The sequence below is a fragment of the Empidonax traillii genome, unplaced genomic scaffold, assembly GCF_003031625.1.
Source record: "Empidonax traillii isolate 1590-97213 ecotype Southwest subspecies unplaced genomic scaffold, ASM303162v1 scaffold127:size982661, whole genome shotgun sequence".
In the NCBI taxonomy this organism is placed as follows: domain Eukaryota; kingdom Metazoa; phylum Chordata; class Aves; order Passeriformes; family Tyrannidae; genus Empidonax; species Empidonax traillii.
The window spans coordinates 213,004-237,225 of record NW_020955320.1 but is presented as its reverse complement, the minus strand read 5'-3'; the positions used below and the strand labels follow the sequence as shown (position 1 = coordinate 237,225).

Below are 24,222 nucleotides of genomic sequence, written 5' to 3'. Positions count from 1 at the left end.
TCAACAACTGCACAAAACTTTGAAGCTTACCACTGCATCAGCTGTGCCTTTGTCTCAGCGTGCACAGAAGCTGTGGCAGTATTTGCTGTGCCTCTCTGCCTTCTCAATCACTAAATCACCAGCTTTATTCAAGAGCTAAAGGAGTGAAAAACACTTTGCATTGAGAACAAACACATTTAAGGAGGAAGCCATTTACATCAACGAGTAAAAGGTTTTGCATTTTCTTTGTTTCTTTCAGGTGAGGGTAAAAAAAACATTAATAGCATCTGGAAGGTATAAAAGCTGTTAAATATTATTCATCTGGCCCACTTACACTGCTGCCTACTTCCCAGGAGAAAGAGACGCATAAAGAAAACCTCCTGCTACTTAGTTCACTTCACTTGTCTTCCTCAGTGCCCATGCCATACAGTTTCCAATTTTACTGTACAATTTTCCAAAATTAAGGTAGGAAATGAGCTAATTTCCCTTGATATAGATTGTAGCATTGTGCTTTTATTTGGGTACTGTCCAAAAAGTATTTCAAGTGTTTTGCATGCCACTTTGTACTAGAAGGGGAATTCTGTAAAAGAGAAAGTGTTTCCATCTTTAACATAGATTTGCACATATTTAAGTAAAGATTTTCTCCTCTCTTTTTGTAAACAATTTGGAAGGTTACTAATGGTTATTTTCCCAGTACCTTCTTCTTCATATAGTGATGTGCTGAGATTACAAAAAAACCCAATTTATCTTGAAAAATGCAGTAAAGTCATACAGAAAAACAGCAAGATGACAATTAAAGTATTATTCTGGGTAGAAGTGAATCCAAATCCTAGGCAAAATAACAGGACCAATTGCACTGGAGCACAGGCATGTCTTACAGACAAAAATCTTCTTTATTCTAATGTTATAAATTAATTGTGGGCTTTTTTTTTTGAAACTCAGAGAAGGAAACTGAAAATATGTTGACATTACTTGAACTCAATAAAACTAAGTGCAGCTAAGAATTCAACAATATCTCTTCAGGTTAACTGATATGCTCTTATGACTTACAGTTACTGAACAAAACCAAAGCTACTTTCAACAGAAATGTTGGGTCTTCTTAGTTAATTTTTCTTCTTCAGCTAAACACTCATCTGTAAATAATGAGTTCTTGAAAAATAAAACAGACTGGGTCACTGCAAAGTCATCTGGGACTCTGGGGATTGGTAATGTGATCCTGTGCTTCTTATATCCAAGTTGCCAGTTTAAATCCAGTCTAGACCAGCAGTGACCGAAGCCTACTGCGAGATGTTTTTTGTCATGAATAAGAGGTTGCTAAAATTCAGTTCATTTTGCAGTGAAAAACCACCATTTTTATATGGTTTTGTGAAACAGTCACTGAAAACAGAATGGTCTCTTCCAAACCAAACTATCCCAAATCACAGAATCACAGAATGGCTAAGGTTGGCTGGCACCTCTGGAGGTCATCTGGTCCAATCCCCCTGCCCAAGTAGGTCCACCTGCAGTCAGTTGCTCAGGACCACATCCAGATGACTTTTAAGTATCTCCAAGGGACACTTCACAAGGTCTCTGGGTAGCCTGAACCAGGACTCAGTCACTCTCATAGTAAAAAAGTGTTTCCTGATGTCCAGAGGGAACTGCCTGTGTTTCAGTGTATGCCCATTGCCTCTGGTCCCACTGTGAGAAAAGTCTGGCTCTGCCTCCCTTGCACTCTCCCCTTCCTGGTATTAATTCACATTAACAAGGTGCCTTAGAGCCTACTCTTCTTCACACTGAACAGTCCCAGCTCTCTCAGGCTCCCTGTGTATGTCATGTGCTCCAGTCCCTTATCTTAGTGGCCCTTTGCTGGACTTGCTCCAGTATGTCCATGTCTCTCTTCTCCTGGGGAGCCCACCACTGGACAAAGCATGTCAGATACGTCTCACCAGGACTGAGAAGATGGCAAGGATCACCTCTATGGATCTCTTAGCAACACCCCTCCTACTGCAGTCCACGATACTGCTACAAAATGATGCACTGTTGGCTCATGTTTAACTTGGTGCCCACCAGGACCACGAAGCAATTTTCTGCAAAGCTGCTTCAGACACTGAAGCAATATAATATAAGCCTCTGAGATCTCTGTGAAACACAGGGTCTTCCATTCAGATGGGGCACACATTAGGTATACTATGTTTGAACTGCTGAAACCAAGCAAAGCTGACTTACTTCACTGCAGGACTAATATACAAAAATGGGCACTAGAGAAAATTACTGATCACTTTTCAACTGAGCTACAAAAATCTGAAGCAGCTAACACACTTGTTGTAGATTTACCTTGCCTGGATGCCAGGTGCCCACCCAGCAGCTTTATCACTCCCCTTCCCAGCCGGACAAGGGAGACAGTAAGATGAAAAACAACTCATGGGTTGGGATAAGGGAGTTTATTAAAGCAGAAGCCAGGTGAAAGTTTGCGTGCATAGAAGCGAAGCGAAAGATAAGGTTTATTCTCTACTTCCCGTGAGCAGCAATGGTCAGCCACTCTCAGGAAGGAGGGCTTCAGTAATTGCAATGGTTCCTCAGCAGGCAGCCGTTGGAGACAATGAATGCCCCCTTTCCTGCTCCTTGCCTTAGCTTTTATATCTGAGCTGATGTCATATGATCTGGAATATCTGTTCGGTTAGTTTGGGCCAGCTGCCCTATTTGTGTCCCCTCCCAGGATCTTGCCCTTGATTGAGGAAGGAATGTTACAGCACTGATGCTGCGCTCAGCAGTAGCCAAAACACCCTTCTAGCTACCAATGCAAAGCACAGCACTGTGAGGGCTACTGTGTGGAAATGAACTCCAGCTCAGCCAGACCCAATACAACACTGCAAGGCAGTAAGAAGAGATTTGTTGTAGACACATTCTGAGAACAATGCAGTTCACATCAGACAGAAATGTTCTGTTTCCAAATAGACTCCTAGGCTTGTACATTTTTTACACAATATATACTCAAATCTAAGAGGTTTTGATTATCCAGAACAGCAAAATTAACTGCAGACATGTAGTTCAAATGTTAACATTACCATATCTTATTGCATCACCACCCTGACACCTCAAGATAATACTTTAAATAAACACACTTTTAGGTGAGCTGGCTGCCTTCCTAATTAATTGTATTCATGCCCACTAGGGCATATGGACATACATTTCCTGAAAAAAAAAAAGTTTATTTTATTGCCTTATCATTTTAATTGTAATTAAGTAATGAACTATGCTTTTACTTCAAGGTGTTTACTACTTCAGTTTTATTATTCTTATTTTAATATGTATTGTATATCTTCTCTCCATCTCAGAAGATATTTCTAGGGTACTTGAATTTTACAGGAGACACTCCTGCTCTCGTCCCTCCTTTAAGAAGATTTGTGTGGAACTTGTAACACAAGGCCGCATCTATCGAGCTAAATTATCTCTTTATTATGAAAGCACCAACACCACAGTTTTCAAAATTACTGGAATTTTATTTGCCTCAGGCTTATGACTTGCAACCAAAGACATTGTGCAAAGAAAGCAAAGATTAAGTACACTTTAGGGAAAAGGTGATAATCCACACTGGTAACACAGAAGATCAGTCTGATGAAAGAAGCCATACATTACACTATATAGACTGCAATATTCAATAGCATTTTTTAACCCAACTTGTTTAATAGAGGAAAAAAAAGTTAAGCAAAGTTTACAGTAGACATAAATCTGATACAATTCAAAAAGCATTTTTCTGAAGATCGTCAAGCGTAAAGTGGAAAAACGTATATGGGACAAGGTGGATGAAGGCTAACTATTGAACATTTATAAGCTATTAAACAAAGTTGCATATATGTACCACAGTGTAAAAAAAACAATACAGAACAAATTAAAAATTTGAAAACTGCCTGATGAAAAATAAAATAACCAGTGGCTTTTAATGACTTCTCCTGGTTATCAATGCTACAAAAGACTTTTTTTTTGTCTTTCTGAGGCCACTGAAAAACACCTTATCAAATGATAAAACCAGGCACAATCAATAATTACGAAGTCAAAACTAGCCTCTAGAAATATACTAATATCCCCCATTTTCCATCAGAAGTTTTTTTTTTTGTTGTTTTTTGAGGCCTATTTGGTCACAATATGTTACATTTTTTTTTCTTTTTTACACCATGATATCATATGTTTGTCTGGCACTATCCTAAAGCTAATTTTTAGAGAATGAGAATACAGAAGCAACCCAATGTCTATTTGACAAAAAGAATTCACTGGGTGTAAAATAGAAGAAAAGAGAAGAGAAGGGGAAGGGGTCAGTTCTGCCAAGAAAATAAACCCTATGGATCACTCATCATCACTTCCGCTTGCTTCCGACTGGTCCTAGAGGTAAGAGACACAAGACAAGTCAGAAATTCTTTCCAGCTATTCTGTGGAATTTGTAAAAGAAGGAAAAAAAAAAACGGAAGCACAAGGGAGAAAAATGACAATTAAACTGACAAATCAAGATAGCCTTAAGAAAGTTACTATGTTATTTAGTAGTTCTATTTCATGACATTTCAGCTAATTGCTGTAGACTCCTTTAGAGAAGGAAAGACAGAGAGTCAGGAAACACCAGTTCTTTCTATCCAGACATTTAAAAACAACTGGGAAGACGTCTATTTTCATTTGTTGCAATAGTAGAAGCATCCACCAAAAAAAAAAAAAACCCAACCCATCAAGCTAAAGGTTTTTCATCTGTGGACAACAGCAAACAGACCATGAGATTTAAAGGTTCAATGGACGTAGTAACAGCTTGAAGAAATAAGCTCCAGACTTCTTGGACTTCTTGTCTTCCAGCACTGGGACCAGATCTCATAAGCACACCTAGATACAGTTACCTCCCCCCCTCCCCCCCCAAATCTCTCAAGATGATCACTACAGATTAAACATGTGCTTAAGCATGAATAGTTGAGAATTCTGACAGCAAGCAGGACAGGGCAGAGATGCAATCACTGCAACCACTTCCACAGTCTCACTGAACAAAACTTACATTTTCCTCTTGATCCTCATCACTATCATCATCACTCACGACAGGCTTGGCTTTTGCTCGGCTTTGCCTCTTCTTGCCTTTTCCTTTCTCCCGACTTTTTTCATCCTTCTTATTTAACTTGATTTTGACTTTCACTGATTTTGCTGCAAAAAGTTAACAGCATACGTTAATGTTACTTTCACTTACTAACTTTTAAATGCTGTCTCTGTTCACAGAGATTCTCCTCTAGTTGCAGCCTGGAAAGATATTCCCCTCTAACCTTCATTGTGGAACAATGAAGCAGAGGTATTGGCTTTTATTTCTCTACTTCCTGATACTTTTAACAACAGTTTGAATTAAACTCTAAAGATTAAGTTGACCATGTGCACTTTCTTTTCATTCTCAGAGTGCATGGGTGTCTACAGGCAGTATACGATCCTGTGAGAAGATACACACCTAAAAATATTTTCTTCCAGAATTTTATTTTTTTTATTATTTTTAAACTACAGGAATGCTATGTTGAGGTGGCCAGCAAATTTTGAGCTATATCCCTGTGAAGAATATGTTAAATTTCTGATTCCAGAATATCCACTCATTTCCAAATGAGCTACTGAAGTTGCATGCTTTGCACATCCATGTGACACACTTGGAAGAGCAGCTCAGTGCCAAGTACTACAGCTTCTTCAACCAGAGAAAAGGTAGCTGGAAAGTCTGAGTCAATGTACTGGATGACACAAAGCACAATGAAGGGATCCCTCCCTTTCCACTTCATCATATTTCCAAGTCTGCAGGGACTGAATGAGTGTCCTGAAACAATCACAGCTTCATTTAGTCCTTGTCACATTGAAGGGTACTTGCAACACCATGTGGTTCTCAACCAGGTGATGAACTCTGTATGTCACAACATGCCCAAAGGTTGACCACCCATGGAGAAAGATTGTCTCTGGCCTTCCCAGGTACTTCTATTCACAAATAACATGAACAGGATCCAAAAGCTTTATAAACACTCATGGCAAGCCCACAACGCAATTCCATGATTTGTTTCTGGCTTAAAAATAGTTTACTGTATTCTAAGAACTACATCCAGAAAATTCAGCTGAAAGACTTACACTGAATGTTAACACACAGAGCAGCAAATTTAGTAAGAAATTACTTCTACCACTCGGAAATAGAACCTTACAATCAGTCTCCAGAAACGGGAAAACCTTTCCTTCCACCCCCAGATACACTTTCTTTTCAGTATTTAGCAGGGGGACTCACATTCGGATTCCGATTCTTCTTCTTCATCATCTTCTTCATCATCATTGCTTTCATCCTCACTTTCTTCTTCTTTGGCTATCTTCTGTCGTGCACTTTTGAACACAGACTGAAGAACAATGGAATCTTCATAGATCTACAGTACAGATACAAATCTATATCAGAACTATAAAGTCAAGCAGTATCAAAAACTAACATACACCTTAATTTTCAGTGCAAACCTACAAAGTATATGGGCTTTTCAAATACTGACTAAAAGTGCTTGTTACATGAATTGTACAAGAAATGCCAACATTAATTCTTCATGCTCTAAATGAAGAAATTTGTCAGTAGTGAGCTACAAAGAAACAACTCTTACAATGTATTACATCTAAAATGTCCAGTTAGAGTGTTTTTCATATTACTTTTATTACCACAGGAACTATTGTGATTTTCATTAGATCATAACAGTCTTGAAAAACTACCAAAGGAGCAAACTTTAGCAATAAGCACCTTAATTAAAAATGGGTTATAGTCTACCAATACAGTTAATAATGACAAATGGCTAACCCTCATGCAATTATCTTTAGTTTGGTTTTTTTTTGTTTGTTTGTTTTCTTTTTTTTTTTTTCCCTCCTGAAATCCAAAGTGGCTACAAGGAAAATAATTTATCCCAAGCAGCTCATTCCTGCCTTCCTTTCAGATCTAAGAAGGCTGAAAAACAAAATCAGGGCTTGTTCTAAACCTAACGTGTTCAAATATGCTATAGTTTCCAAAGTATCTTGGTACCTCAGATTTTCTCTTTAACCTCAAGCATGAGGGGATTGTCAAGAGTGAGAGGACTTCTTTTGGATTATAACACTAAAAATCTTGTTGTCTTGCTGAGTGTGCTTAAACAACTACCTGAATCAGCCCTTTGTTTCTGAGTGCACACACAACTAATCTAGTTTACTGATGTGAATTAGTATGTCAGGGCCAAGATCTGAACACAAGGTAGCAAGGTAGCCCTGAAAACTGGAGGACTACTGCAGAAGTGTCCTGCAACACAGGGGAAATAAAAATGAATGGTGTTGAGAACTCCACAGGGAAAAATACCCTTAAAATAAAATCTTAGCTACATGTTTGCTATTTGGATCTCATGCTATAAAAACTCTAGGTCAGGTAATTAATGTTGGTTCATAGGAACAAAAAATAATACCACAACACTCTGATACATGTTGGGCTATTTCCAAACAGAGTAGCAATATCTACTAACAGTTCTATCTACTCAGGCTTATTGCCTTTGCCTAACAACAGACCAGTTTCCCATGAGCAACTCCAGTCATTCTGATGAAAATAATTTTATTATTTTTCCCATTTCACTATTGATTTTTCTTTACCTCTTTTTACCTCTTCTACCAACTTTTACCATTTTCTGAAGTCTCAGCCATATTTTTTGGTATTAACTTTCCTTCACTTTTTTCCCCCTACTTGCTATAATTAGAAATTTATAACTGTTTTACTGCTATATGACTAACAGTAAAGTGAAAACTTACATTTGGACATGTAGCTAAACTTTGTCTCAAGCTTTCTACCATCACTAATTTTCTTATTTAGATATTTTCAGTTGCTTTATTTATGGTTGCTTCCATGTAACCGAAGACAGTAAAAATACTACATGTACAGAAAACATTTTGTATCTCTAGATATCAAAAATAATAACAAAATTATGAGCTGTATCCAACAATCCTAAATCGCATACTCATTTTTAATTCTCATATTTTAATATAAACTCTCCAGTTCAGCTAAAGGACATCACTAATGTTTAGAAATTTGAAGGATGAATTAATATGGGCAGCATCACCCTTCAGCTTACTTTTATTTAGGCTTCTGTTAATCTCTTTTTTTTTTTTTTCCTCTTACTGTATTCGCATCATACTTTTTGGACCTCATCTATAAAAATAATCATCCAAGACTATGTTTCACTGTATGGTGAGACAACTTTCTAATTTCTTATCCAGATTTCATAGTCTTTCCTTTTGTGTTAGTATCCTGTTCTGAATTCACAGCACCAAGCCCATTCATGTGTATACAACATCTGTTCGAGATGAGTTTGCCTTCTAAACCTCTGAGACTCATCTGGGATTTATTATTATTGTCTCTTAAAATGGACTCTGACCTTTTGACAGTAAAAAAAAAAAAAATTGAAAAAAACAGAGGGTTCAGAGGGCATAAAGCCTTATACACTCATCTTTACTGCTGGACAAACCTTGAATTTGTATCTTCCCTTAGCAAAACTGAAGAGCTCACTACGAAGTATTTCCTCAACATCCTGTCCTAAGCTGAACTGCTCCTTCTGTGATCCACTGCTGAAATCTAAGTTGATGTATTACTCTACACACACTGCCTTTTACCATACATTCAGTCAGTCTTACAGTTTTAAAATGCACACAGATAAGAAAAAACTGATCTCAGAATTAAAGTCAAAAACAATTTCTCTGCATACACACGCTGTAGCTGTGTCCAATGAATTCTGGATGATTCTAAGAATGTGGGCATTTTTTTCTGTTCAATGTAAGAATTAAACCATAGTGTTTATTTACAAAAATAATAATCAACAAACACTGAAAACATTAGGTAGGGGAAAACTGTATGTTTAACAGAAATTAATTCAGACCTGTGATCCCTCCAAGTTGAATGTCTGAGCATTGTGACACAGCAACATAACATCTTTCTCCAAGTCTCCAAGACTCCGATACTTATGGTTGCGAATTCTTTCCTGTTGCATTTGTTGAGGAAATGAAGACAAGTATTGATGAGCAGTGGTGCAGAAAGAAAAACAGCAAACAAGACAATGACTTAATATTTGATTCAACACATATAAAGCTTTCTCTTTAGAAGTTTTACCAAAGTATCAAAACAAGTATCTGTTTAAAACAAAGAAAGTCTTCAACCATTTTGTTGTTGATATATTACTCAAAAAACACATCATGGTAACAGAGAAAAATGAAGCAATTTCTCTGTGAACTGGAAGGGTTAAAGGCAAGAAAAATTGAACTCTTTTGGTAAAAGAAGTTCCAGTTTCTTCTTTGAAGCAAGGAAACAAAATAAGCTGTGACACAAATGAAAGTTAAAGAATTGTATCACTTAACATATTCAACATGCTGCCTGAACCTCATCTACTAAACTGTGTTGGATCTGACCTGGCTGTTCCAAGATATGGTGCTAGCTAGGGTCTAGGGGGGAAGCCATCTGAGGAGCAGTTGAGGTCATTTGGTCTGGTCAGCCTGGATTCTGAGGAGACTGAGAGGTGATTTTATTGCAATCTACAACCTCCTTGTGAGGGAAACCAGGAGGGGTAGGCACTGATCTCTTCCTCTGTGGTGATCAGTGATATCAGCCATGGCCAGTCTCTTCGCGAACGAAGAACCGGGGAAGGTCTTTCCACCGTCCAGCCTGCGCATTGGATTTTTTAGGTGAGACACAGTGTGCGCGGAACTGAACAGTGATATGACCCAAAGGAATGACCTAAAGCTGTGTCACGGGAGCTTTAGACTCGATATCAGGAAGAGGTTCTTCACCCAGCAAGCGTTTGGGCACTGGAACAGTTCCCCAAGGAAGTGGCCACAGCACCAAGACTGAGAGAGTTCAAGAAGTGTTTGGACAGACTTCTCAGGCACAACGTGTGACTCCTGGGGATGGTCTTGTGCAGGGTCAGGAGTTGGACTCAGTGATCTTTGGTCCCTTCCAACTCAGGATACCCATGATTCTATGATTTTAAACTTAGAGTTGACTATATTCCCCTAGAACCACTAAATCTTCACAAACACAGTGTGTTTACCAAGTCACAATCAAGTCTTTGCAAAAAAGGCACTGAGATGTCATCTCTGAGTTCCATTCATGTCACCCAGCTACATTATGATTTGACTTTGAAATGACAATGTTAGACTGCAATATGCACTAAAGAAAATTACTAACAAGGTGTGTAACAATGTTTAAAATCAAAGCCACAAATACTGGTAAATGCAATATTCATGTTGTCATTTTAAAGATGACTTTATGCCCACCTTTTTGTATAATAAAAAGAAAAGGAGAAATCTCCATTTCCAAAAGCGGTTCTTACCTTTATCTTTTTGAAGTCAACTGGTTTTCTAATCAATTCATAATACTCTGGTAGTTCTTTCCTAGATGGGAGCTGAATGAAGACTTCACTTAGCTGTCGTCCTGAACTGTTGAGAGAAACAAACCATAATGAAAAGAAGAACTTCAGCTTTCTCACAAAACACACAAGCACACCATCTAATAATAATAAACAAACTAAAAAAAAAAATTAAATCACTTTTTTTCCCAAATAATGAAAAACTGACTCCTGATTTTTAAATTCGATATAGATAATTAATTTACAATTTAAAACTGTTGTCCTAACATATCATCATCATTAGAGATCATTATGTATAACAGGTTTTACAGAAGCAGGATCAGGATTTGCATCTGAATTCCACTGTTGTTTGCTGAGTACACTTTTATCCCTTCCTTGGTATTGTTCAGCAATTTTAGCAAGTGTCCCTTCTGTCGCTCCTCAGTTTATCTTCTTCTTGATCACTTTATAGTTGGTTTTGTAATTCCTCATCATAGCAAAACATTTGTTCATACTGATTTCCATTATACTATATGCTGATTGCTATTAGACTAACTAGATGTTGAGAAGATCATTGCAACTATATTGAAAATGACTACTGCAATTTGTACTCTTTCAGGCATCTGAAATAAAGTGACAGGTTACCTATAAAACTTTCATACTCCAGGAATATTGCCTATCACTTACTTACTTACTTACAGGTGTTCAGAATTTCTAAGATTCCCATATTTCCCATGGTTTATCCTTTTTTAATAGCCATTTTAACACTTTCATGTTGAGGGTCTATTTTAAATCTTCCTAATTGGGGTTTCCAATATAATACATGACTGTAAGTGACATGGGAGAGAAAATCTGTTGAAGGCACTTATGGACTTAGTAGTCTGTGTTGTGGTTTGCGGGTTTCCCCCCTCCCCCCCCCCATGTGCATGTTGTTCTTCTCACAAAGGAGCAGAAAAAAGTTCTGCTGTGAAGAATGTTAGTTCACTGCATACAGCATTCATAAACATTTCCCAGTTCACATTCAAATGCTTTCTTCTCTCACAGCTACTTCAAAAACACCCTGTTTTCTCAGCTGCATCTTCAGATGGTAACTAAGGAATACCACCGAGCTGGGCAAGAAGGCTGCCGAGCCCTGGGCTCCACCTGAGCTTCTCTCTCCCAGTCACCCTCCAGAGTGCTGTAGGATCTTATGAAGCATATTAAACTAAAACTGAATTGAAAGTTATCTGAAGCAATTCTGCAAGGAAGGATAAGGATGATAAAAAGCACATAACAGCTCTGCCCTTTACAGAAGTAATGAATGCTTACTATACCTTATGCATTTCTTAATGCCTGAAGTAATACCAGAATTTGAGAAGGTACTATTTTTCTTAGGTACCCAACAGACTACTGAACAAGCAGGAATAAACAGATTTTCCTCATTTCCTAACTAGCTGGTGCTCACCTAATCCACAATTTTTTATTGTTCTCAGTTTAGTCCTGGGAAAATGGTGCTCCTTGTATCAGAGAGGACAACAGTGTAAATGCTCTAACTGCAGATTGCTGATTAGTGTTATTCTACCAATATGCTGGGCACCAACTAGCAGCTAGAAAATTTTTTCATTCAATTCAGACTGAGCAACCAAAAGCCTCAGTCTCATCCTGATAACTTTTGTCTGACTTGCAACAGCAGAAGCCTCTCCCCTTGCCTGCTTATCAGTAACTCCTTGATCCCAGGAAGTTTATGGCACATGCCTGAGGGCACTCTGGGGTGAGCTGCTGAAGGCTGAGACATGGCAGTGGGTGTACGGTGCACCTCAGCCAGGGAAGATGACAGTGAAGTCTACCCCACAGAACTCCTAGGATATATACTCCAAGATGCCACTCACACCTCAGTGGTAGCTGCTAGCAATTTCACCCAACAGATCTAATTTATTTGGGAGGCACCCTATTACTGAAATAGAGCAAATCATAAAACGACCAGGTAACTGTCATACCAAGTCTTACTATTCTCTCCTCCCAGCAAAGAATTGTGAAATTCTGGCCACTGCACCTGACATCTTTGGTACAGATGCACAAATTCATACTTTCATAATTCCCTTGTCAAAGTGTTTATACTATGGATTTAAAGGCACCAATCTTGTTCACGACCTGTGTGAGTGACTGTGTCATGCCACATGACAGAACCTGCCTTCATCACAGACTGCCCTCTCAAAGTGAAACTGGAAGCAATGCAAGGAAAAGCAATGCATTAAGCACACACTACAAAACTGGCTAAATCAACATATGTTTCTTTGCAAATTGAGGACCTTTTTTATTTTATTAACAGAGGGAAGCATTGAACAGTCATCACAGCTGCAACTGAGATCACCATATTCTGAGCATATACAACACCAAGAAAATCAGATGCCCAAATGGTATCTTAAAATTTAAGTTCCTATTCTCCAATTGTAAAATGACAATAAAATGCTGAGAAAGAAGTTCTATATCTGCAAAACATTCACACTCCTTATGATGATAAAAAAAAAGTCCAGGAGGAATTCAGCTATTCATTAAGTGATCAGTGCACACCTTATATACGCAAGGCACTGATCCTGAGGAAAAGCAAAGCAAAGCAGTATCCTGTTGCACCACTACACAGCACACTGTAATTTACCTTTCCTGCACCTTTGCACAGTTTGAATGCAAACTGGCTTAGCAGAAGGACTGAGTTATCAATGCTCTGTTTGAATTTCAGCAGCTTTCTTTTAACAGAAATATCTGTATGAGTAAAATTACTAAACCATTGAAACTGGTGTTTCTTCAGCTGCAGTTCAGAGTCTAATACCAAACATAATGACTTCAGCATAAAAGAAACAGCTTCTAATAAAATAATTTTGATCAAATTTTAAAATATGTTTAGTACTTCTGTCCTATTGAAAGAGCTCCTGATGATTATAGCTTTTAATGTCATGGCTGTATTTTTTTCTCTTTTTACATACACAATCACCTTTATACTATATTTTATTTAAAAAAATATAGCACTAATAAATTATTAAACAGTAGTATTTTTTGGTACAGAACCAGCCAACTCTGATTTATTCATACATTTTACTAAACTAGGAATGTCAGAGAAAACCTTCAAGCTTTTGCTTGTTATAATTAATTACTGAGCATTTTTTAAGACTAGGAAAGAAAAAGCACTAAGGGCATGAAAGACACAACGTTAGAAGACTAGAACCTGATTTTGTCTACTCAGATCAGTAACAGCTTATTCTGTTCTATCCTTTTTATAGAACCTACTCTCACAAAGAAGTACTATTTATCTTACATTCCTTTTGTACATATGCATCCATCCTATAAAAAAATTTGATCTTTTCTAACATAATCTTAAACTGCTGTGTTGTAGATACAGTAGGAGAAAATGGGTAATTATTAATGCAACTCTGATTTTAATCCTTGCCCCTACTTATGTAATTAGAAAATAATAACCACAACAACCACCACACAGAAATCATGCGCAGTAAAAATCACTTATGGTTGCCTAGCAACTACCAGGCTACGTGTTGGAAGGAAGAAGGACCAGAATAAATTAAAAGACCTGACTGCAAAAGAACTGTGACAGTTCACTGCTACTGCATCAGTTCAACATGCTAGTCCTGTGTGTGCTCACATTAAAAATACTTGCATGCTGTGCAAGTTAAAAAATCATTAAGAAATACTTCTCATTTAAAATATATTTTTGGTTAGAAAAATATTTGTGCTCAGTGTTTCAGATTTTCTCTCATTTTTGTCAAACTGCTTACAAGGTGCAGACAAGCATAAAGTTCCACCTGTTTAGTCAGTACTGTCTCAGTGAAATGAAATGCAGGAACCTCATTTGTACAAGGCTCTTTTTGTATTTATTTTCCCTAGCAGTATTTGGTCAAAAATAAGCTGCCATAGACCTGACAAAAGTATTAGTACTATCAATGCTCTTTCTCCTTTGAAATCAAAAGGAAAGACAACTATGAAGGTGAAACTTCAACCTGTTCTTGTACTTCTGGCAAATTTCAAACTTTTAACAATACTGAAATTCAATTTAGAGTGGGTAGAATGAAGTGTTCTGTACCCTTGCCTGAGTCAGAGTGCTCACAACCAGAACCACGGCTTGAAAAGTACAATTTTAAATCAAATGCAACTCACAAGGATGTTATTTAAAAAAAAAGCAAGTGTGGGAGAGGAGAATTAGAAGAGCTGACATAGTGAGGTGGTTCCTTTCTATTTAACAACAGTAAACCAGCTATGTAGGGCGATTACTAATTTTCATTAAATGTATTTATTAAATGTTCTTTTTTGGAACTGACTGCAGTAATACATGGTGGACTTGTCCCCATCACTGAGATGGAAGTGGATGAAAATAGTTAAACATATAATTCCTGGGTGTGACATATGGCTATGTACTCCAAAACTTGGGTTTGGCTATAAATAAGATTTACTTTGTGTGTTTGAAAATCCAAGAGTACCAGTTGGCATAATTAATTACTCATTAGATTAGTGATGGCTAATTATACTACTCTTCATTTTACAACAGTTAAAAACTGGTAACTTGAGAAAAGAGCTGAAAACAGTCTGAATAAAATCCATTTCACATACAGGAAAAATACTCTCTCCCTGAGCTATGTCATCAAAATTAGAGTACTATGGGCACAAATTTAAACACGTTGGCTTTAATGATGCAGCGATCAAAATGCTAAGCACCACAGACAAGGGTAGTCTCTTGCCAAACAGGAAAAAGGCACAACAACTCCACCTTCCAATTTTCTTATCAGCTTTATTAAAATGCAGTCAACAGCTACCCGATACTGGGAGGAGGCTTTGTGAAGTTAACCAGTACACCATGCAAGTCCTTTAAATCTATTAACAGAGCAAACAGCAAGCAGAGTACAACTGAAAATCACTCGGTATGGAAAAGAGCTATCAGCATCCTGGGACTCCTGAGTTCAGTTGTTACTATTTAAACAAAGCTAATGCAAACTAGGGGTAGCATCAAACTGGCATCTGGACAGGAAACATCAAACTCTGATGCAAGGCAGAAGAGAACAGTGGGTTTGTAAGGAAACTGAATGATTACAAGCTATGAATCACAGACTCACAGAACTGTTTAGGTTGAAAACGACTTCTAATATCATCAGTCCAACCATTAACCCAGCACTGCTTAGTCTCCCAGTAAACTGTGTCTCTGTGTGCCACATCCACGTGCTTCATCAACATTTTGGGGATGGTGACTTAACCACTTCCCTGGGCAGCCTGCTCCAATGCCAGACCACCCTTTTAATGAAGCTTTTCCCAACATCCAATCAAAACCTCCCTGCGGCAACCTGAGGCCATTTCCTCCTGCTCTCTTACTTGTCACCAGGGAGAAGAGGCTGTCCCCACCTTGCAACCACCTCCTTTCAGGTAGTTGTAGAAAGTGGTAATATCCCCCCCCAGCCTGCTTTTCTCCAGGCTAAACAACCCCAGCTCTCTCAGCTGCTCCTCATCAGACTTGTGCTCCAGATGCTTCACCAGCTCTGCTGCCCTTCTCCAGACATACTCCAGCACCTCAGTATCCTTCTGGAAGTGTGGGGCCCGAAACTAAACACAGCCTTCAAGGTGTGGCCTCACCAGTGCTGACATACATGGGGTCACTTTGCTAGTTCTGCTGGAATGAAGTATCATCGATTTTGTCCACTTAATTTTAACAATCAGAAAAAGAAAGCAACACTTACAGTTTGTCTTCCTCTGAAATAAAACCTGAAGAAAAAACTTCAAAAGAGGAAAAAGATCATTTGTGAGACTAAGTCTGCATGTGCATAATGCAAACTCAGCAGCTGGGGCTCAAATCTGGCATACAAAAAATGTAAAATTTTTTTGTAAAAAAAACCAGTAAAATTGTTCCTGCTTTCAAGCATTTTAACTGGACATGCAAACTACTTTTTGTGTGCCAAACTGATTTGGTGATGCCATGCAACAGGACAAGAGGCAGTGGGTAGAAACTGATATACAGGAAGTTCTACCTGAACATGTGGAAGAACTTCTTTACTGTGCAGGTGACTGAGCACTGGAACAGACCATTCAGAGAAGTTGTGGAGTCTCCCTCACTGGAGATATTCCAGAACCACCTGGATGTAATCCCAGCCATGTGCTCTAAGATGACCTTGTTTGAGCAGGGAGGTTGAACCCGATGATCCACTACAGTACCTTCTAACCTGGACCATATTGCAATTCTGTGGTTTTGCTTTTTGAAACCATAACATAAATATTACACATATGAGTCTACAATATTTGTTTCTATGGGCATTCCTAATTTTAGAGGGGAGGAAGGACAGATTAAAAGCATCAGAACTGGAAATGTGTGACAATAATGCTGGATTAAGGCATTTCAACTTGCTCTCTTCTAAAAGGTGTTTTACACTGCATGATTACAACACGGTAATGGCCAGTCTTCGCGAACGAAGATCCGGGGAAGGTCTTTCCACCTTCCAGCCTGCGCATTGGATTTTTTAGGTGAGACACAGTGTGCGCGGAACTGAGCCCACCCTTTAATCCTGAGGTTCATCTGCCAGGGCCAAGCACGCTTGGACGGTGGCAGCGAGGTCCTCAGGACGTAGATGGATTGCCTTACAGCGCTAACGAGCTCCATCTGCCCGGGGAGGGGCCCCGACCGGGAATCGAACCTGGGTCTCTGCAGTGACAGTGCAGTGTCATTTCCCCTAGACCACCGGGGGCTCCCAATTACAACACGGTACAGGGCCATAGAGGCACCTAAATCTTAGTTTAAGAAATAACTGCAACCAAATCTCAGATTAATATGTATTATTGCAGATGGAGACTGCAAGGATGATGTATATGCTTTATTTTGGAGAATCAGGATCAATGTGTAACTGTAAAGGTGTTTCCAGAATCTTAAGGTCTTGGTATTGTAAATAATCATAAGTGTTTTAATCAAGGATCCAAGGCTAAATCTACTTATTTATTTATGTCCCACTACTTCATATGGAAAGGTTCCACAATTTTTAATTAATAACTTGTATGAACTAAAGAATGGTTATATATGCCTGTACAATCTTGTGACCACCCTCCTGTATTTTTACATATTTCTACACTCTTCTTGTGTTCATGCTTCCCTTCTTTCCAGTGAATTTACTGAGAGCAATCATCTTCCCCTCTCAAGATTGTGCTATGTTTGTATAAACAAACCAACCTGTTTCCTCTTGCAAGGCTCTCCCATGCTACTTATCACTGAAATAATTATTTACATTTGTCTCAGTGTAAACTAATCTTTTTTGAATGGAAAAGCACTCAAGTACTATGTACAGCAACTCAGAAGAATTAATAGTGTCACATATAAGGACAGACACTTATAATGAGTATTTCCACATCCACACAGGCAATAATGTCTGTGTGAAGCTTCTGTTTTCTTATGGCTGGGCAATACTGACGGATTCTAGTTGGCTTTGATCAGTAACTTCTCTGCCCAGGTAACTATTTTTCTGGCAGTTCCACTTGAACTGATACCTGAACCAAAAGAGAAGTTTCCTATTTTTAGTCTGTAAGTACCATATAACGCACTCTGAGGTACTGCATTTCATGCCATTTCTTTTACTCCAGACTTAACTGTGTCCAGTCTGCTGTGAATATCATGCCAATACTTGTATTTTAACATTTTCAATTTTGGCTAGGACACTCCTCATTTAATATATATCATAAATATATTGTGATGTATGCCAAAACCAATGCTCCAAGAACTTTTGTGGTATCTTCTTTCCAGTTTAACAGCTCCTTTTTTAATAATGCCTTCAATTACACATTTTTGCTTCTTTTCACTCAGATTAGTGAGTTTACTCATACTACTACTATAGTCTACATTCTACTACTTTACATTTTCTCTCATCTTATAATTTTCTTGTGGTGCCCTAAAAGTGCTTTACCAAAATCACAGAATCATAGAATGGTTTGGGTTGGAAGGGACCTTTGAAGATAAACTAGTTCAACTTCCCTGCTGTGGGTAGGCAGGGATATCTTTCACTAGATCAGATGACCAGAAGTCAGAGCATTCTGACCGTATTTTCCCTCCTACTTCTGCTTCATTACAAATCTATTCTCCATTTTAAACCATTAAGATGAAACCTAGACTAATTCAGCTTTACCTATGATAGCAAAGAAGTAGAGAAGCATAAAAAGGGATCTGCATTTGTAAGTACTGCTCTGTATCTACACCTGGCGACATTTTTTATGGTTTGATACTAAAAACTGAGTAATAAAAGCCCAGGTGCGCTTTAAAAAGTGACTTCAATAATGATATTTTCTTAATGATTTGGGGCACATATCCTACAGTTCTTCAGACTGAGGTATCACTATCTGTTTCCAGTTAACAAGGACAAATAGATAAGATAAAGAAATGCCTATCAACACGAAGAAAAACTTGAAGCACATCTCCCAGTACTGGAATCCAAAGCAAAACAGGCTGCAAGATGCAAGTATAGTCAACTTGACAAAGATCTCAACAACTCTCAAACCAAAGGCATCTAAGCAGCCCAAGCTGAACATTTTCACAGTGCCTTGCATCTTTGTACTTCTCTTTTTAAACTATTTTCTTAATTATACGGTACACATCCCAGGTACCGTAATTTCAGGAAACTAATGCTGGCTGCTGGTCAAGTCAAATTTCACTGCAATTTTCTTTCCTTCAGTACATTCCTAGCTCTCTAGAAAGATCCAAAGAAAATCAGCTTTTACTTAAAAATTGCTTTTTAAGAACTATTAAACTTATTGTCAATGTAATGTTTCATTAAAATCAATGTAATTTTGGGATTCATGACGGGAATAAAAGGGAAAAGGTTGAGTTATACTGTACTACATAAAAGAGAAAAATCTAAATGAAAAGGTTAAAATTGCACTAAGGACACAACAAAGATAAACAGCAAACCAAAATCAATGCTAACTTCCACTCTCTTGCATGGAGTTCTTTAACTCAGGTGTACAAACACCTGGATAACTACCTCTGAATTTCCTTTTCAAAAAAATCACATGCTGCATTTTCCCACACTGAACATTTACCTCAATTGTTGCTAATATGTCTGTTTAAACTTGTTTTGATCTTTACATAATAATTCTTTAGTTCAAACTTCAATTTACTAGAGCTTATATTGTTTGTATTATTGTAACCTTTAGCTTTCCTTGACAAAGACAACCCAGCCTATCTTTTTGTATTGTGTTTAAACAAGGAAGGAAAGGATGGCACTTGTCCCCAGATGCCTACAACACAAGTCAAGTACTCAACAGTTAGGAAAGAACCAAAGAATCCTTCCCTGCACAAACATTATACAGTGTCACCACAAAAAGCAGCCAACTGGTACTCCAGAGTTTTGTAAGCACCATGGATTTTAATTTTTTTTTTTTTTAAAGAAAGGTTTTAATAAGAACAGAGAAGTCGTTCTGTATTTACAAGGAACTCTTCTCAAGAGCAAGGGAAAACATGAGCTAAAGCATGCAGAGCTTATTAGTTAAGTAATGTATTCCTTTGATTTTTTTTGCATGCTGCCCTTTAAACTGAAACAAAACTTACTAAAGATTGCAGAATTGGTTTTGACAAAGTAACTCAGGCCAAAGTCAGTAAGATTTTGGATGACTATCACATGACCATCTTTTGGGACACAGTCAGTTCTCCAAAGTCTGAATCAGCCCTCTAGACTTATCATGAAGTAAAGATGAATCATCTATTAGCACTGAAAATTTTAGCTAAAGACAAAGATGATTTCAAGCATTCAAACACTAAATACAGGAAAAACCATTTTTTTTCCCCAGGTGAAGCTCATGGCCTACTTTTCTTCCAATTAACCTGTCCCTCTATACTTGCCCCAATTGCTTTCACACACACAAAAGCCCAGAGCTGAACAAACATGAACCCCCAACAAAGCTGAAGGGCTCCAGTGCCTAAAATCCCCTTAATTCTAAAGCTGCAAATCCTGATAATAGTAATTGAACTCTAAAGCAAAGTTAGTCCAAAAGATTTTTAAGACGTTGAAGCTTCCTGATGCTTAAATGTGTAATTCTGTTCTGTCCCAACTTTCACAGGATTGAGCGGTTTGATGTTAGCTCACAAAAAAAAAATAAGAATGCAGAAACTTGGAACTCCTCTGTATAGCTCATAGCAGTGAACACCTCAGTTTAACAGGCATCTTTAACTCCTTACAGAATAGAGCTTCATACAGTTTTTAAATTGGGAACAGTCTGTCTTGCATAAATGTGGGCTCCTGGGAGAGGGATAGTATGCTCAGTGGGTAATTTTTTTGACAGAAATCAAATAGGAACTTTCTGGGGCACAAACATCAGGCAAAAATCTTTAACCTCCTCAGTAACTATCAGTTACTAGCAGTAGCTATCCCCTACTGGAGGCTAGCAGAAGTAACTTTGCTATTTTAAAAGTAAAAAATAGGCAACCTGATGAGAAGTGCTTAGCATCAGGACAAGGTTCAAGGCCTAGAATCCAAAATCCTTGCAGCTCTGTTTGGAATACTTGAACTTAAACATTCCTCCCTTCTCAGTATGTTATTAGTTGGGAGTCACAGCCAGATAAATACACTAGGACTGTAGTCAGCTTCCTGCTTATCATGTTTGTTGCTGTGAATGCTGTTCCAATAAACTTCAGAGCCTACAGATCACAGAAAGGTTCACTGTAACAGTTACGTGCCAAAAGAGTCATGCATCACAGCAGTGTGCTTTGCCAAGTACCACACAAGTTACACCCTTGTACAGGCAGAGCCAGAACAGCAGCTGCAAAAAAGGGCAAAGTGCAAGTCACCATTTAAAGTCACAGACTGAAAGTTGTTTACAGGCAAAAAATACTTCATTACACCTGTGCAGGTCACCTAATACAAACATTTCTTGACTTTCTCTGAATGCATTTATTATTAATTTAGTTTATAATAGGTGTTTATATGACTTAAGTAATTCAATGTATAGCAAAGAAGGGATAAGTACATGAGAGCGATTTACTGATTTTTGACAGACAGAAGCTGAGTTAAAATGTAACTTTCCCAATCAAGTTTGACTCAAAGATGTTATGAATTCTCAATTTCTTGCCCATAAAACACAGATGCTTTTTGATTTGAAAACCTGCAAAACAGAAGTCTTCAGATGGCATTTCAGATCAGAAGGAATACTTTTTCCTGAGGTCCAGCTATCTAGAATTTTTTTATGCTGAAAACGGGAATTGTTTGACAAACAAGCATCCGTCTCTTCTGTGGACAACATATTATGCTCAGAAGTACTATACTTTTTCTTTTGGTAGCTCTGACATTGTGCTCCACATATTTTGGGCAGTCTTTTAAGTCATGGTGAGACCCATGTAAACTTGCATTAATAAATCTGTAGCTGTGTCTTTAAAAAGATTAATCTCAACCCATGCTACACCACTGCGTTGAAGGAAAATCCCACTCAAGCTAAATGTTCTTAGGTGCACCTTCTGAGCAGAATGACTTTACTCCTAAGCAGGAGCTCTATGCTTGCTTTTTGTAATTGTGTTTCAACAACTTTCTATCAGATGGGTCTTAAAAAACCCTGAAACTTCCAGGATCAGGCCCTAAGTGGAATAACTTATCTGAAAAGCTGTGTCAGCAAGTCTTTCCAAAGACTGAAAAAAATGAAGCTGTTACAAACCATAGAGAGCGATATCAGGGAGAGAGGACATGCAATAGATAGAGATTGTCTCTAAGCTCACCTATCCTTGTAGTTTATCACAGTATCAATGATAGCATTCATTTGTTTTGTCAGTTTAGGTGGGTTGGGTGACAACTTCTCTGCAGGAGGTCTGCCTCTTCTTTTCTTTGCTTTCTCTCCATCCTCCTTTCCAGAATCTTTATCCACATTTCTTCGTCTCTTCCGTTTTTTAAGCCGAACTTCCTCTTCCATTTCTTCCAAATTGCCGTCTTCAATTGCCTGACAACCATGGATTCAAAAAGTATGATTTTTAAACAAAACAGATATTGCAAAGGTAAATAACAAACTGTATTTAAAACCAACAACAGAAACCAATGCAACTCCACCGGATGCCAATAATTCAACTCAAAATATTCAGTTTATTTACAAATAGGAGTACAAGAAACTGAGTTGTTGGCTACCAAAGAGACACTAAACATTAATTTGTCCTAAGAATCCCACTGTCCTTTCTCTAAATAGCTGCATTGTTCATCTGAACCTTGAATTCCACACCAAATCACAGCCTGTGGTATTGTCTCAGTAAGTGTACAACAAACATCAATTTTTTCATATCTGTGTTAGTTCTGGGTTACACAGTTCCATGCCAAACAGACTTTGATATCACATGTTTCAAACAGGATAATCTAAATTGTGCTTAGCTCCCAAAGCCAGCTCACACACAATTCTTTGTGCATAGAAACAACACAGGGATACTTCATGCAGTAACAACTCCTCTTCCAAATTTTTTAAGCAACTTTTAAATCGTCTGTTAAAACCATCTCTAAAATGTATCATTTTCTTCTAGAATAGTAACCAGGAGGTAGGTAGAAGCACTGACAGTACCGCATTTACAGTAAAAAGTACTCACAACATGGGAATGAAAAAAACAACCCACCCCTTAAACCAAACTGCACACACAGTCACAGACACTGAACACTTGTTTCAATTACCTGGATGTATGCTTTTAACCAGACACAGCAGCTCTACGCAGAGGGATAAAAAAAATTGCTACAAAAAACCAAACTAGGAATAAAGGGAACCTGTTCACACACATTATCAGATCCATGTTATGAAGCACGAAGCTGAACTTTTCTTGGTTTGAGAAAGCCAACAAAAGAAAAGAAATAAAAATACCAGATCATAACTGAAATTAAAATTTTAAAAAATGAAACAAAAAATCTTAAAATTAATGCTTTCTGATTAACGCTTTCTCAGAACATAACTGATGTTGATATTTGTTGCTTTTGCCTCAATATTGCCTTGAGTACATGCAAATGCTAATCAATCCTTTCTTGCAGCTGAAAGAGCTCTAATCCTAAGGCAATTACCTTCATTTCTCCACAGCACCAAACATGGCTAATATTTATGATCATGTGAGCACAGCAATCAATATTAAAAAGTGATTACAGCCCAGACGTAATTTTTCTCAACTGTGTACAACGTCTCTTCAAAAACGTTTCATGAACAAAACCTGATGCACAACACAAAACAACCTGGCATGTTAAAAATACCAGGGGGATTTTAAAATCTGTTTCCTATGCATCCTCCGATGTGCAAATCCAGAGAACAAACACAAATGCAGAATCCTTAGAGACAGTCTGAAACTAGGCCTTAATAATCAAAAGACAATTTACATCGTGCTTCCACAGCATTCAGATAAATAGTATGAAGGAGGCTCGAGATCTAATGAGTCAGGAAGAAAAGAGAAGGAAAAAACCCCCTGCACACAAATTCATTAATATTCACCTGGATAAAGCAGGACATGCGCTATAAACCACTGAGGCTAACAAAGATTAAGAAAAGGAAATTTCTCTGCATATCTTGGAAGCTAGAAAAGCTAATAATAAATACAGTATGCAAGGCTGTCAACAGTTAATGTCACTGCTCTCCTCAAGCACTCAGTTTTACACTGAAACACGGAGAACACTGACTCTGGATGTGTTACACACCTACACATGCCTGTGATGTAGTTCTACTGAATCTTCAAGACGGCAATGAAAAAGGATATTTACCTTACCACTATCAGCAGGCCGACTATCGGAAATCACAGTTAGTGGGGATAAAATTAACAAGCCAGCAAAGCAGCGAGCTGCTAGTCTCTTCATCAGCTGATCAGGAAAAAAAAGAGAGCTGGGGAAAGGCTATGTTTTCATATACAAGTAATTTTATTTCACTGAAAATTTAATACTGAAAGGATTGTGGATACTGAAATCTGCTGTTTCATTCT

At 37.9% G+C, this 24,222-nt stretch overlaps 1 protein-coding gene across 3 annotated transcripts in view; it reads right to left on the bottom strand.

Annotated features, from left to right (window-relative positions):
• Positions 1–3,395: 3,395 nt before the first annotated feature.
• SMARCA2 (SWI/SNF related, matrix associated, actin dependent regulator of chromatin, subfamily a, member 2) overlaps positions 3,396–24,222 on the bottom strand; it is a 116,873-nt gene continuing 96,046 nt past the window's right edge. For all 3 annotated transcript variants that reach the window (XM_027883520.1, XM_027883522.1, XM_027883521.1), the window contains 6 exons: positions 22,018–22,235; positions 10,302–10,407; positions 8,856–8,957; positions 6,224–6,356; positions 4,985–5,127; positions 3,396–4,335 (listed from right to left, as the gene is read on the bottom strand). In XM_027883520.1, the coding sequence (XP_027739321.1) occupies positions 4,300–4,335; positions 4,985–5,127; positions 6,224–6,356; positions 8,856–8,957; positions 10,302–10,407; positions 22,018–22,235 (738 nt within the window). In that variant the 3' untranslated portion in view covers positions 3,396–4,299. The remainder of the gene's footprint in view (positions 4,336–4,984; positions 5,128–6,223; positions 6,357–8,855; positions 8,958–10,301; positions 10,408–22,017; positions 22,236–24,222) is intronic.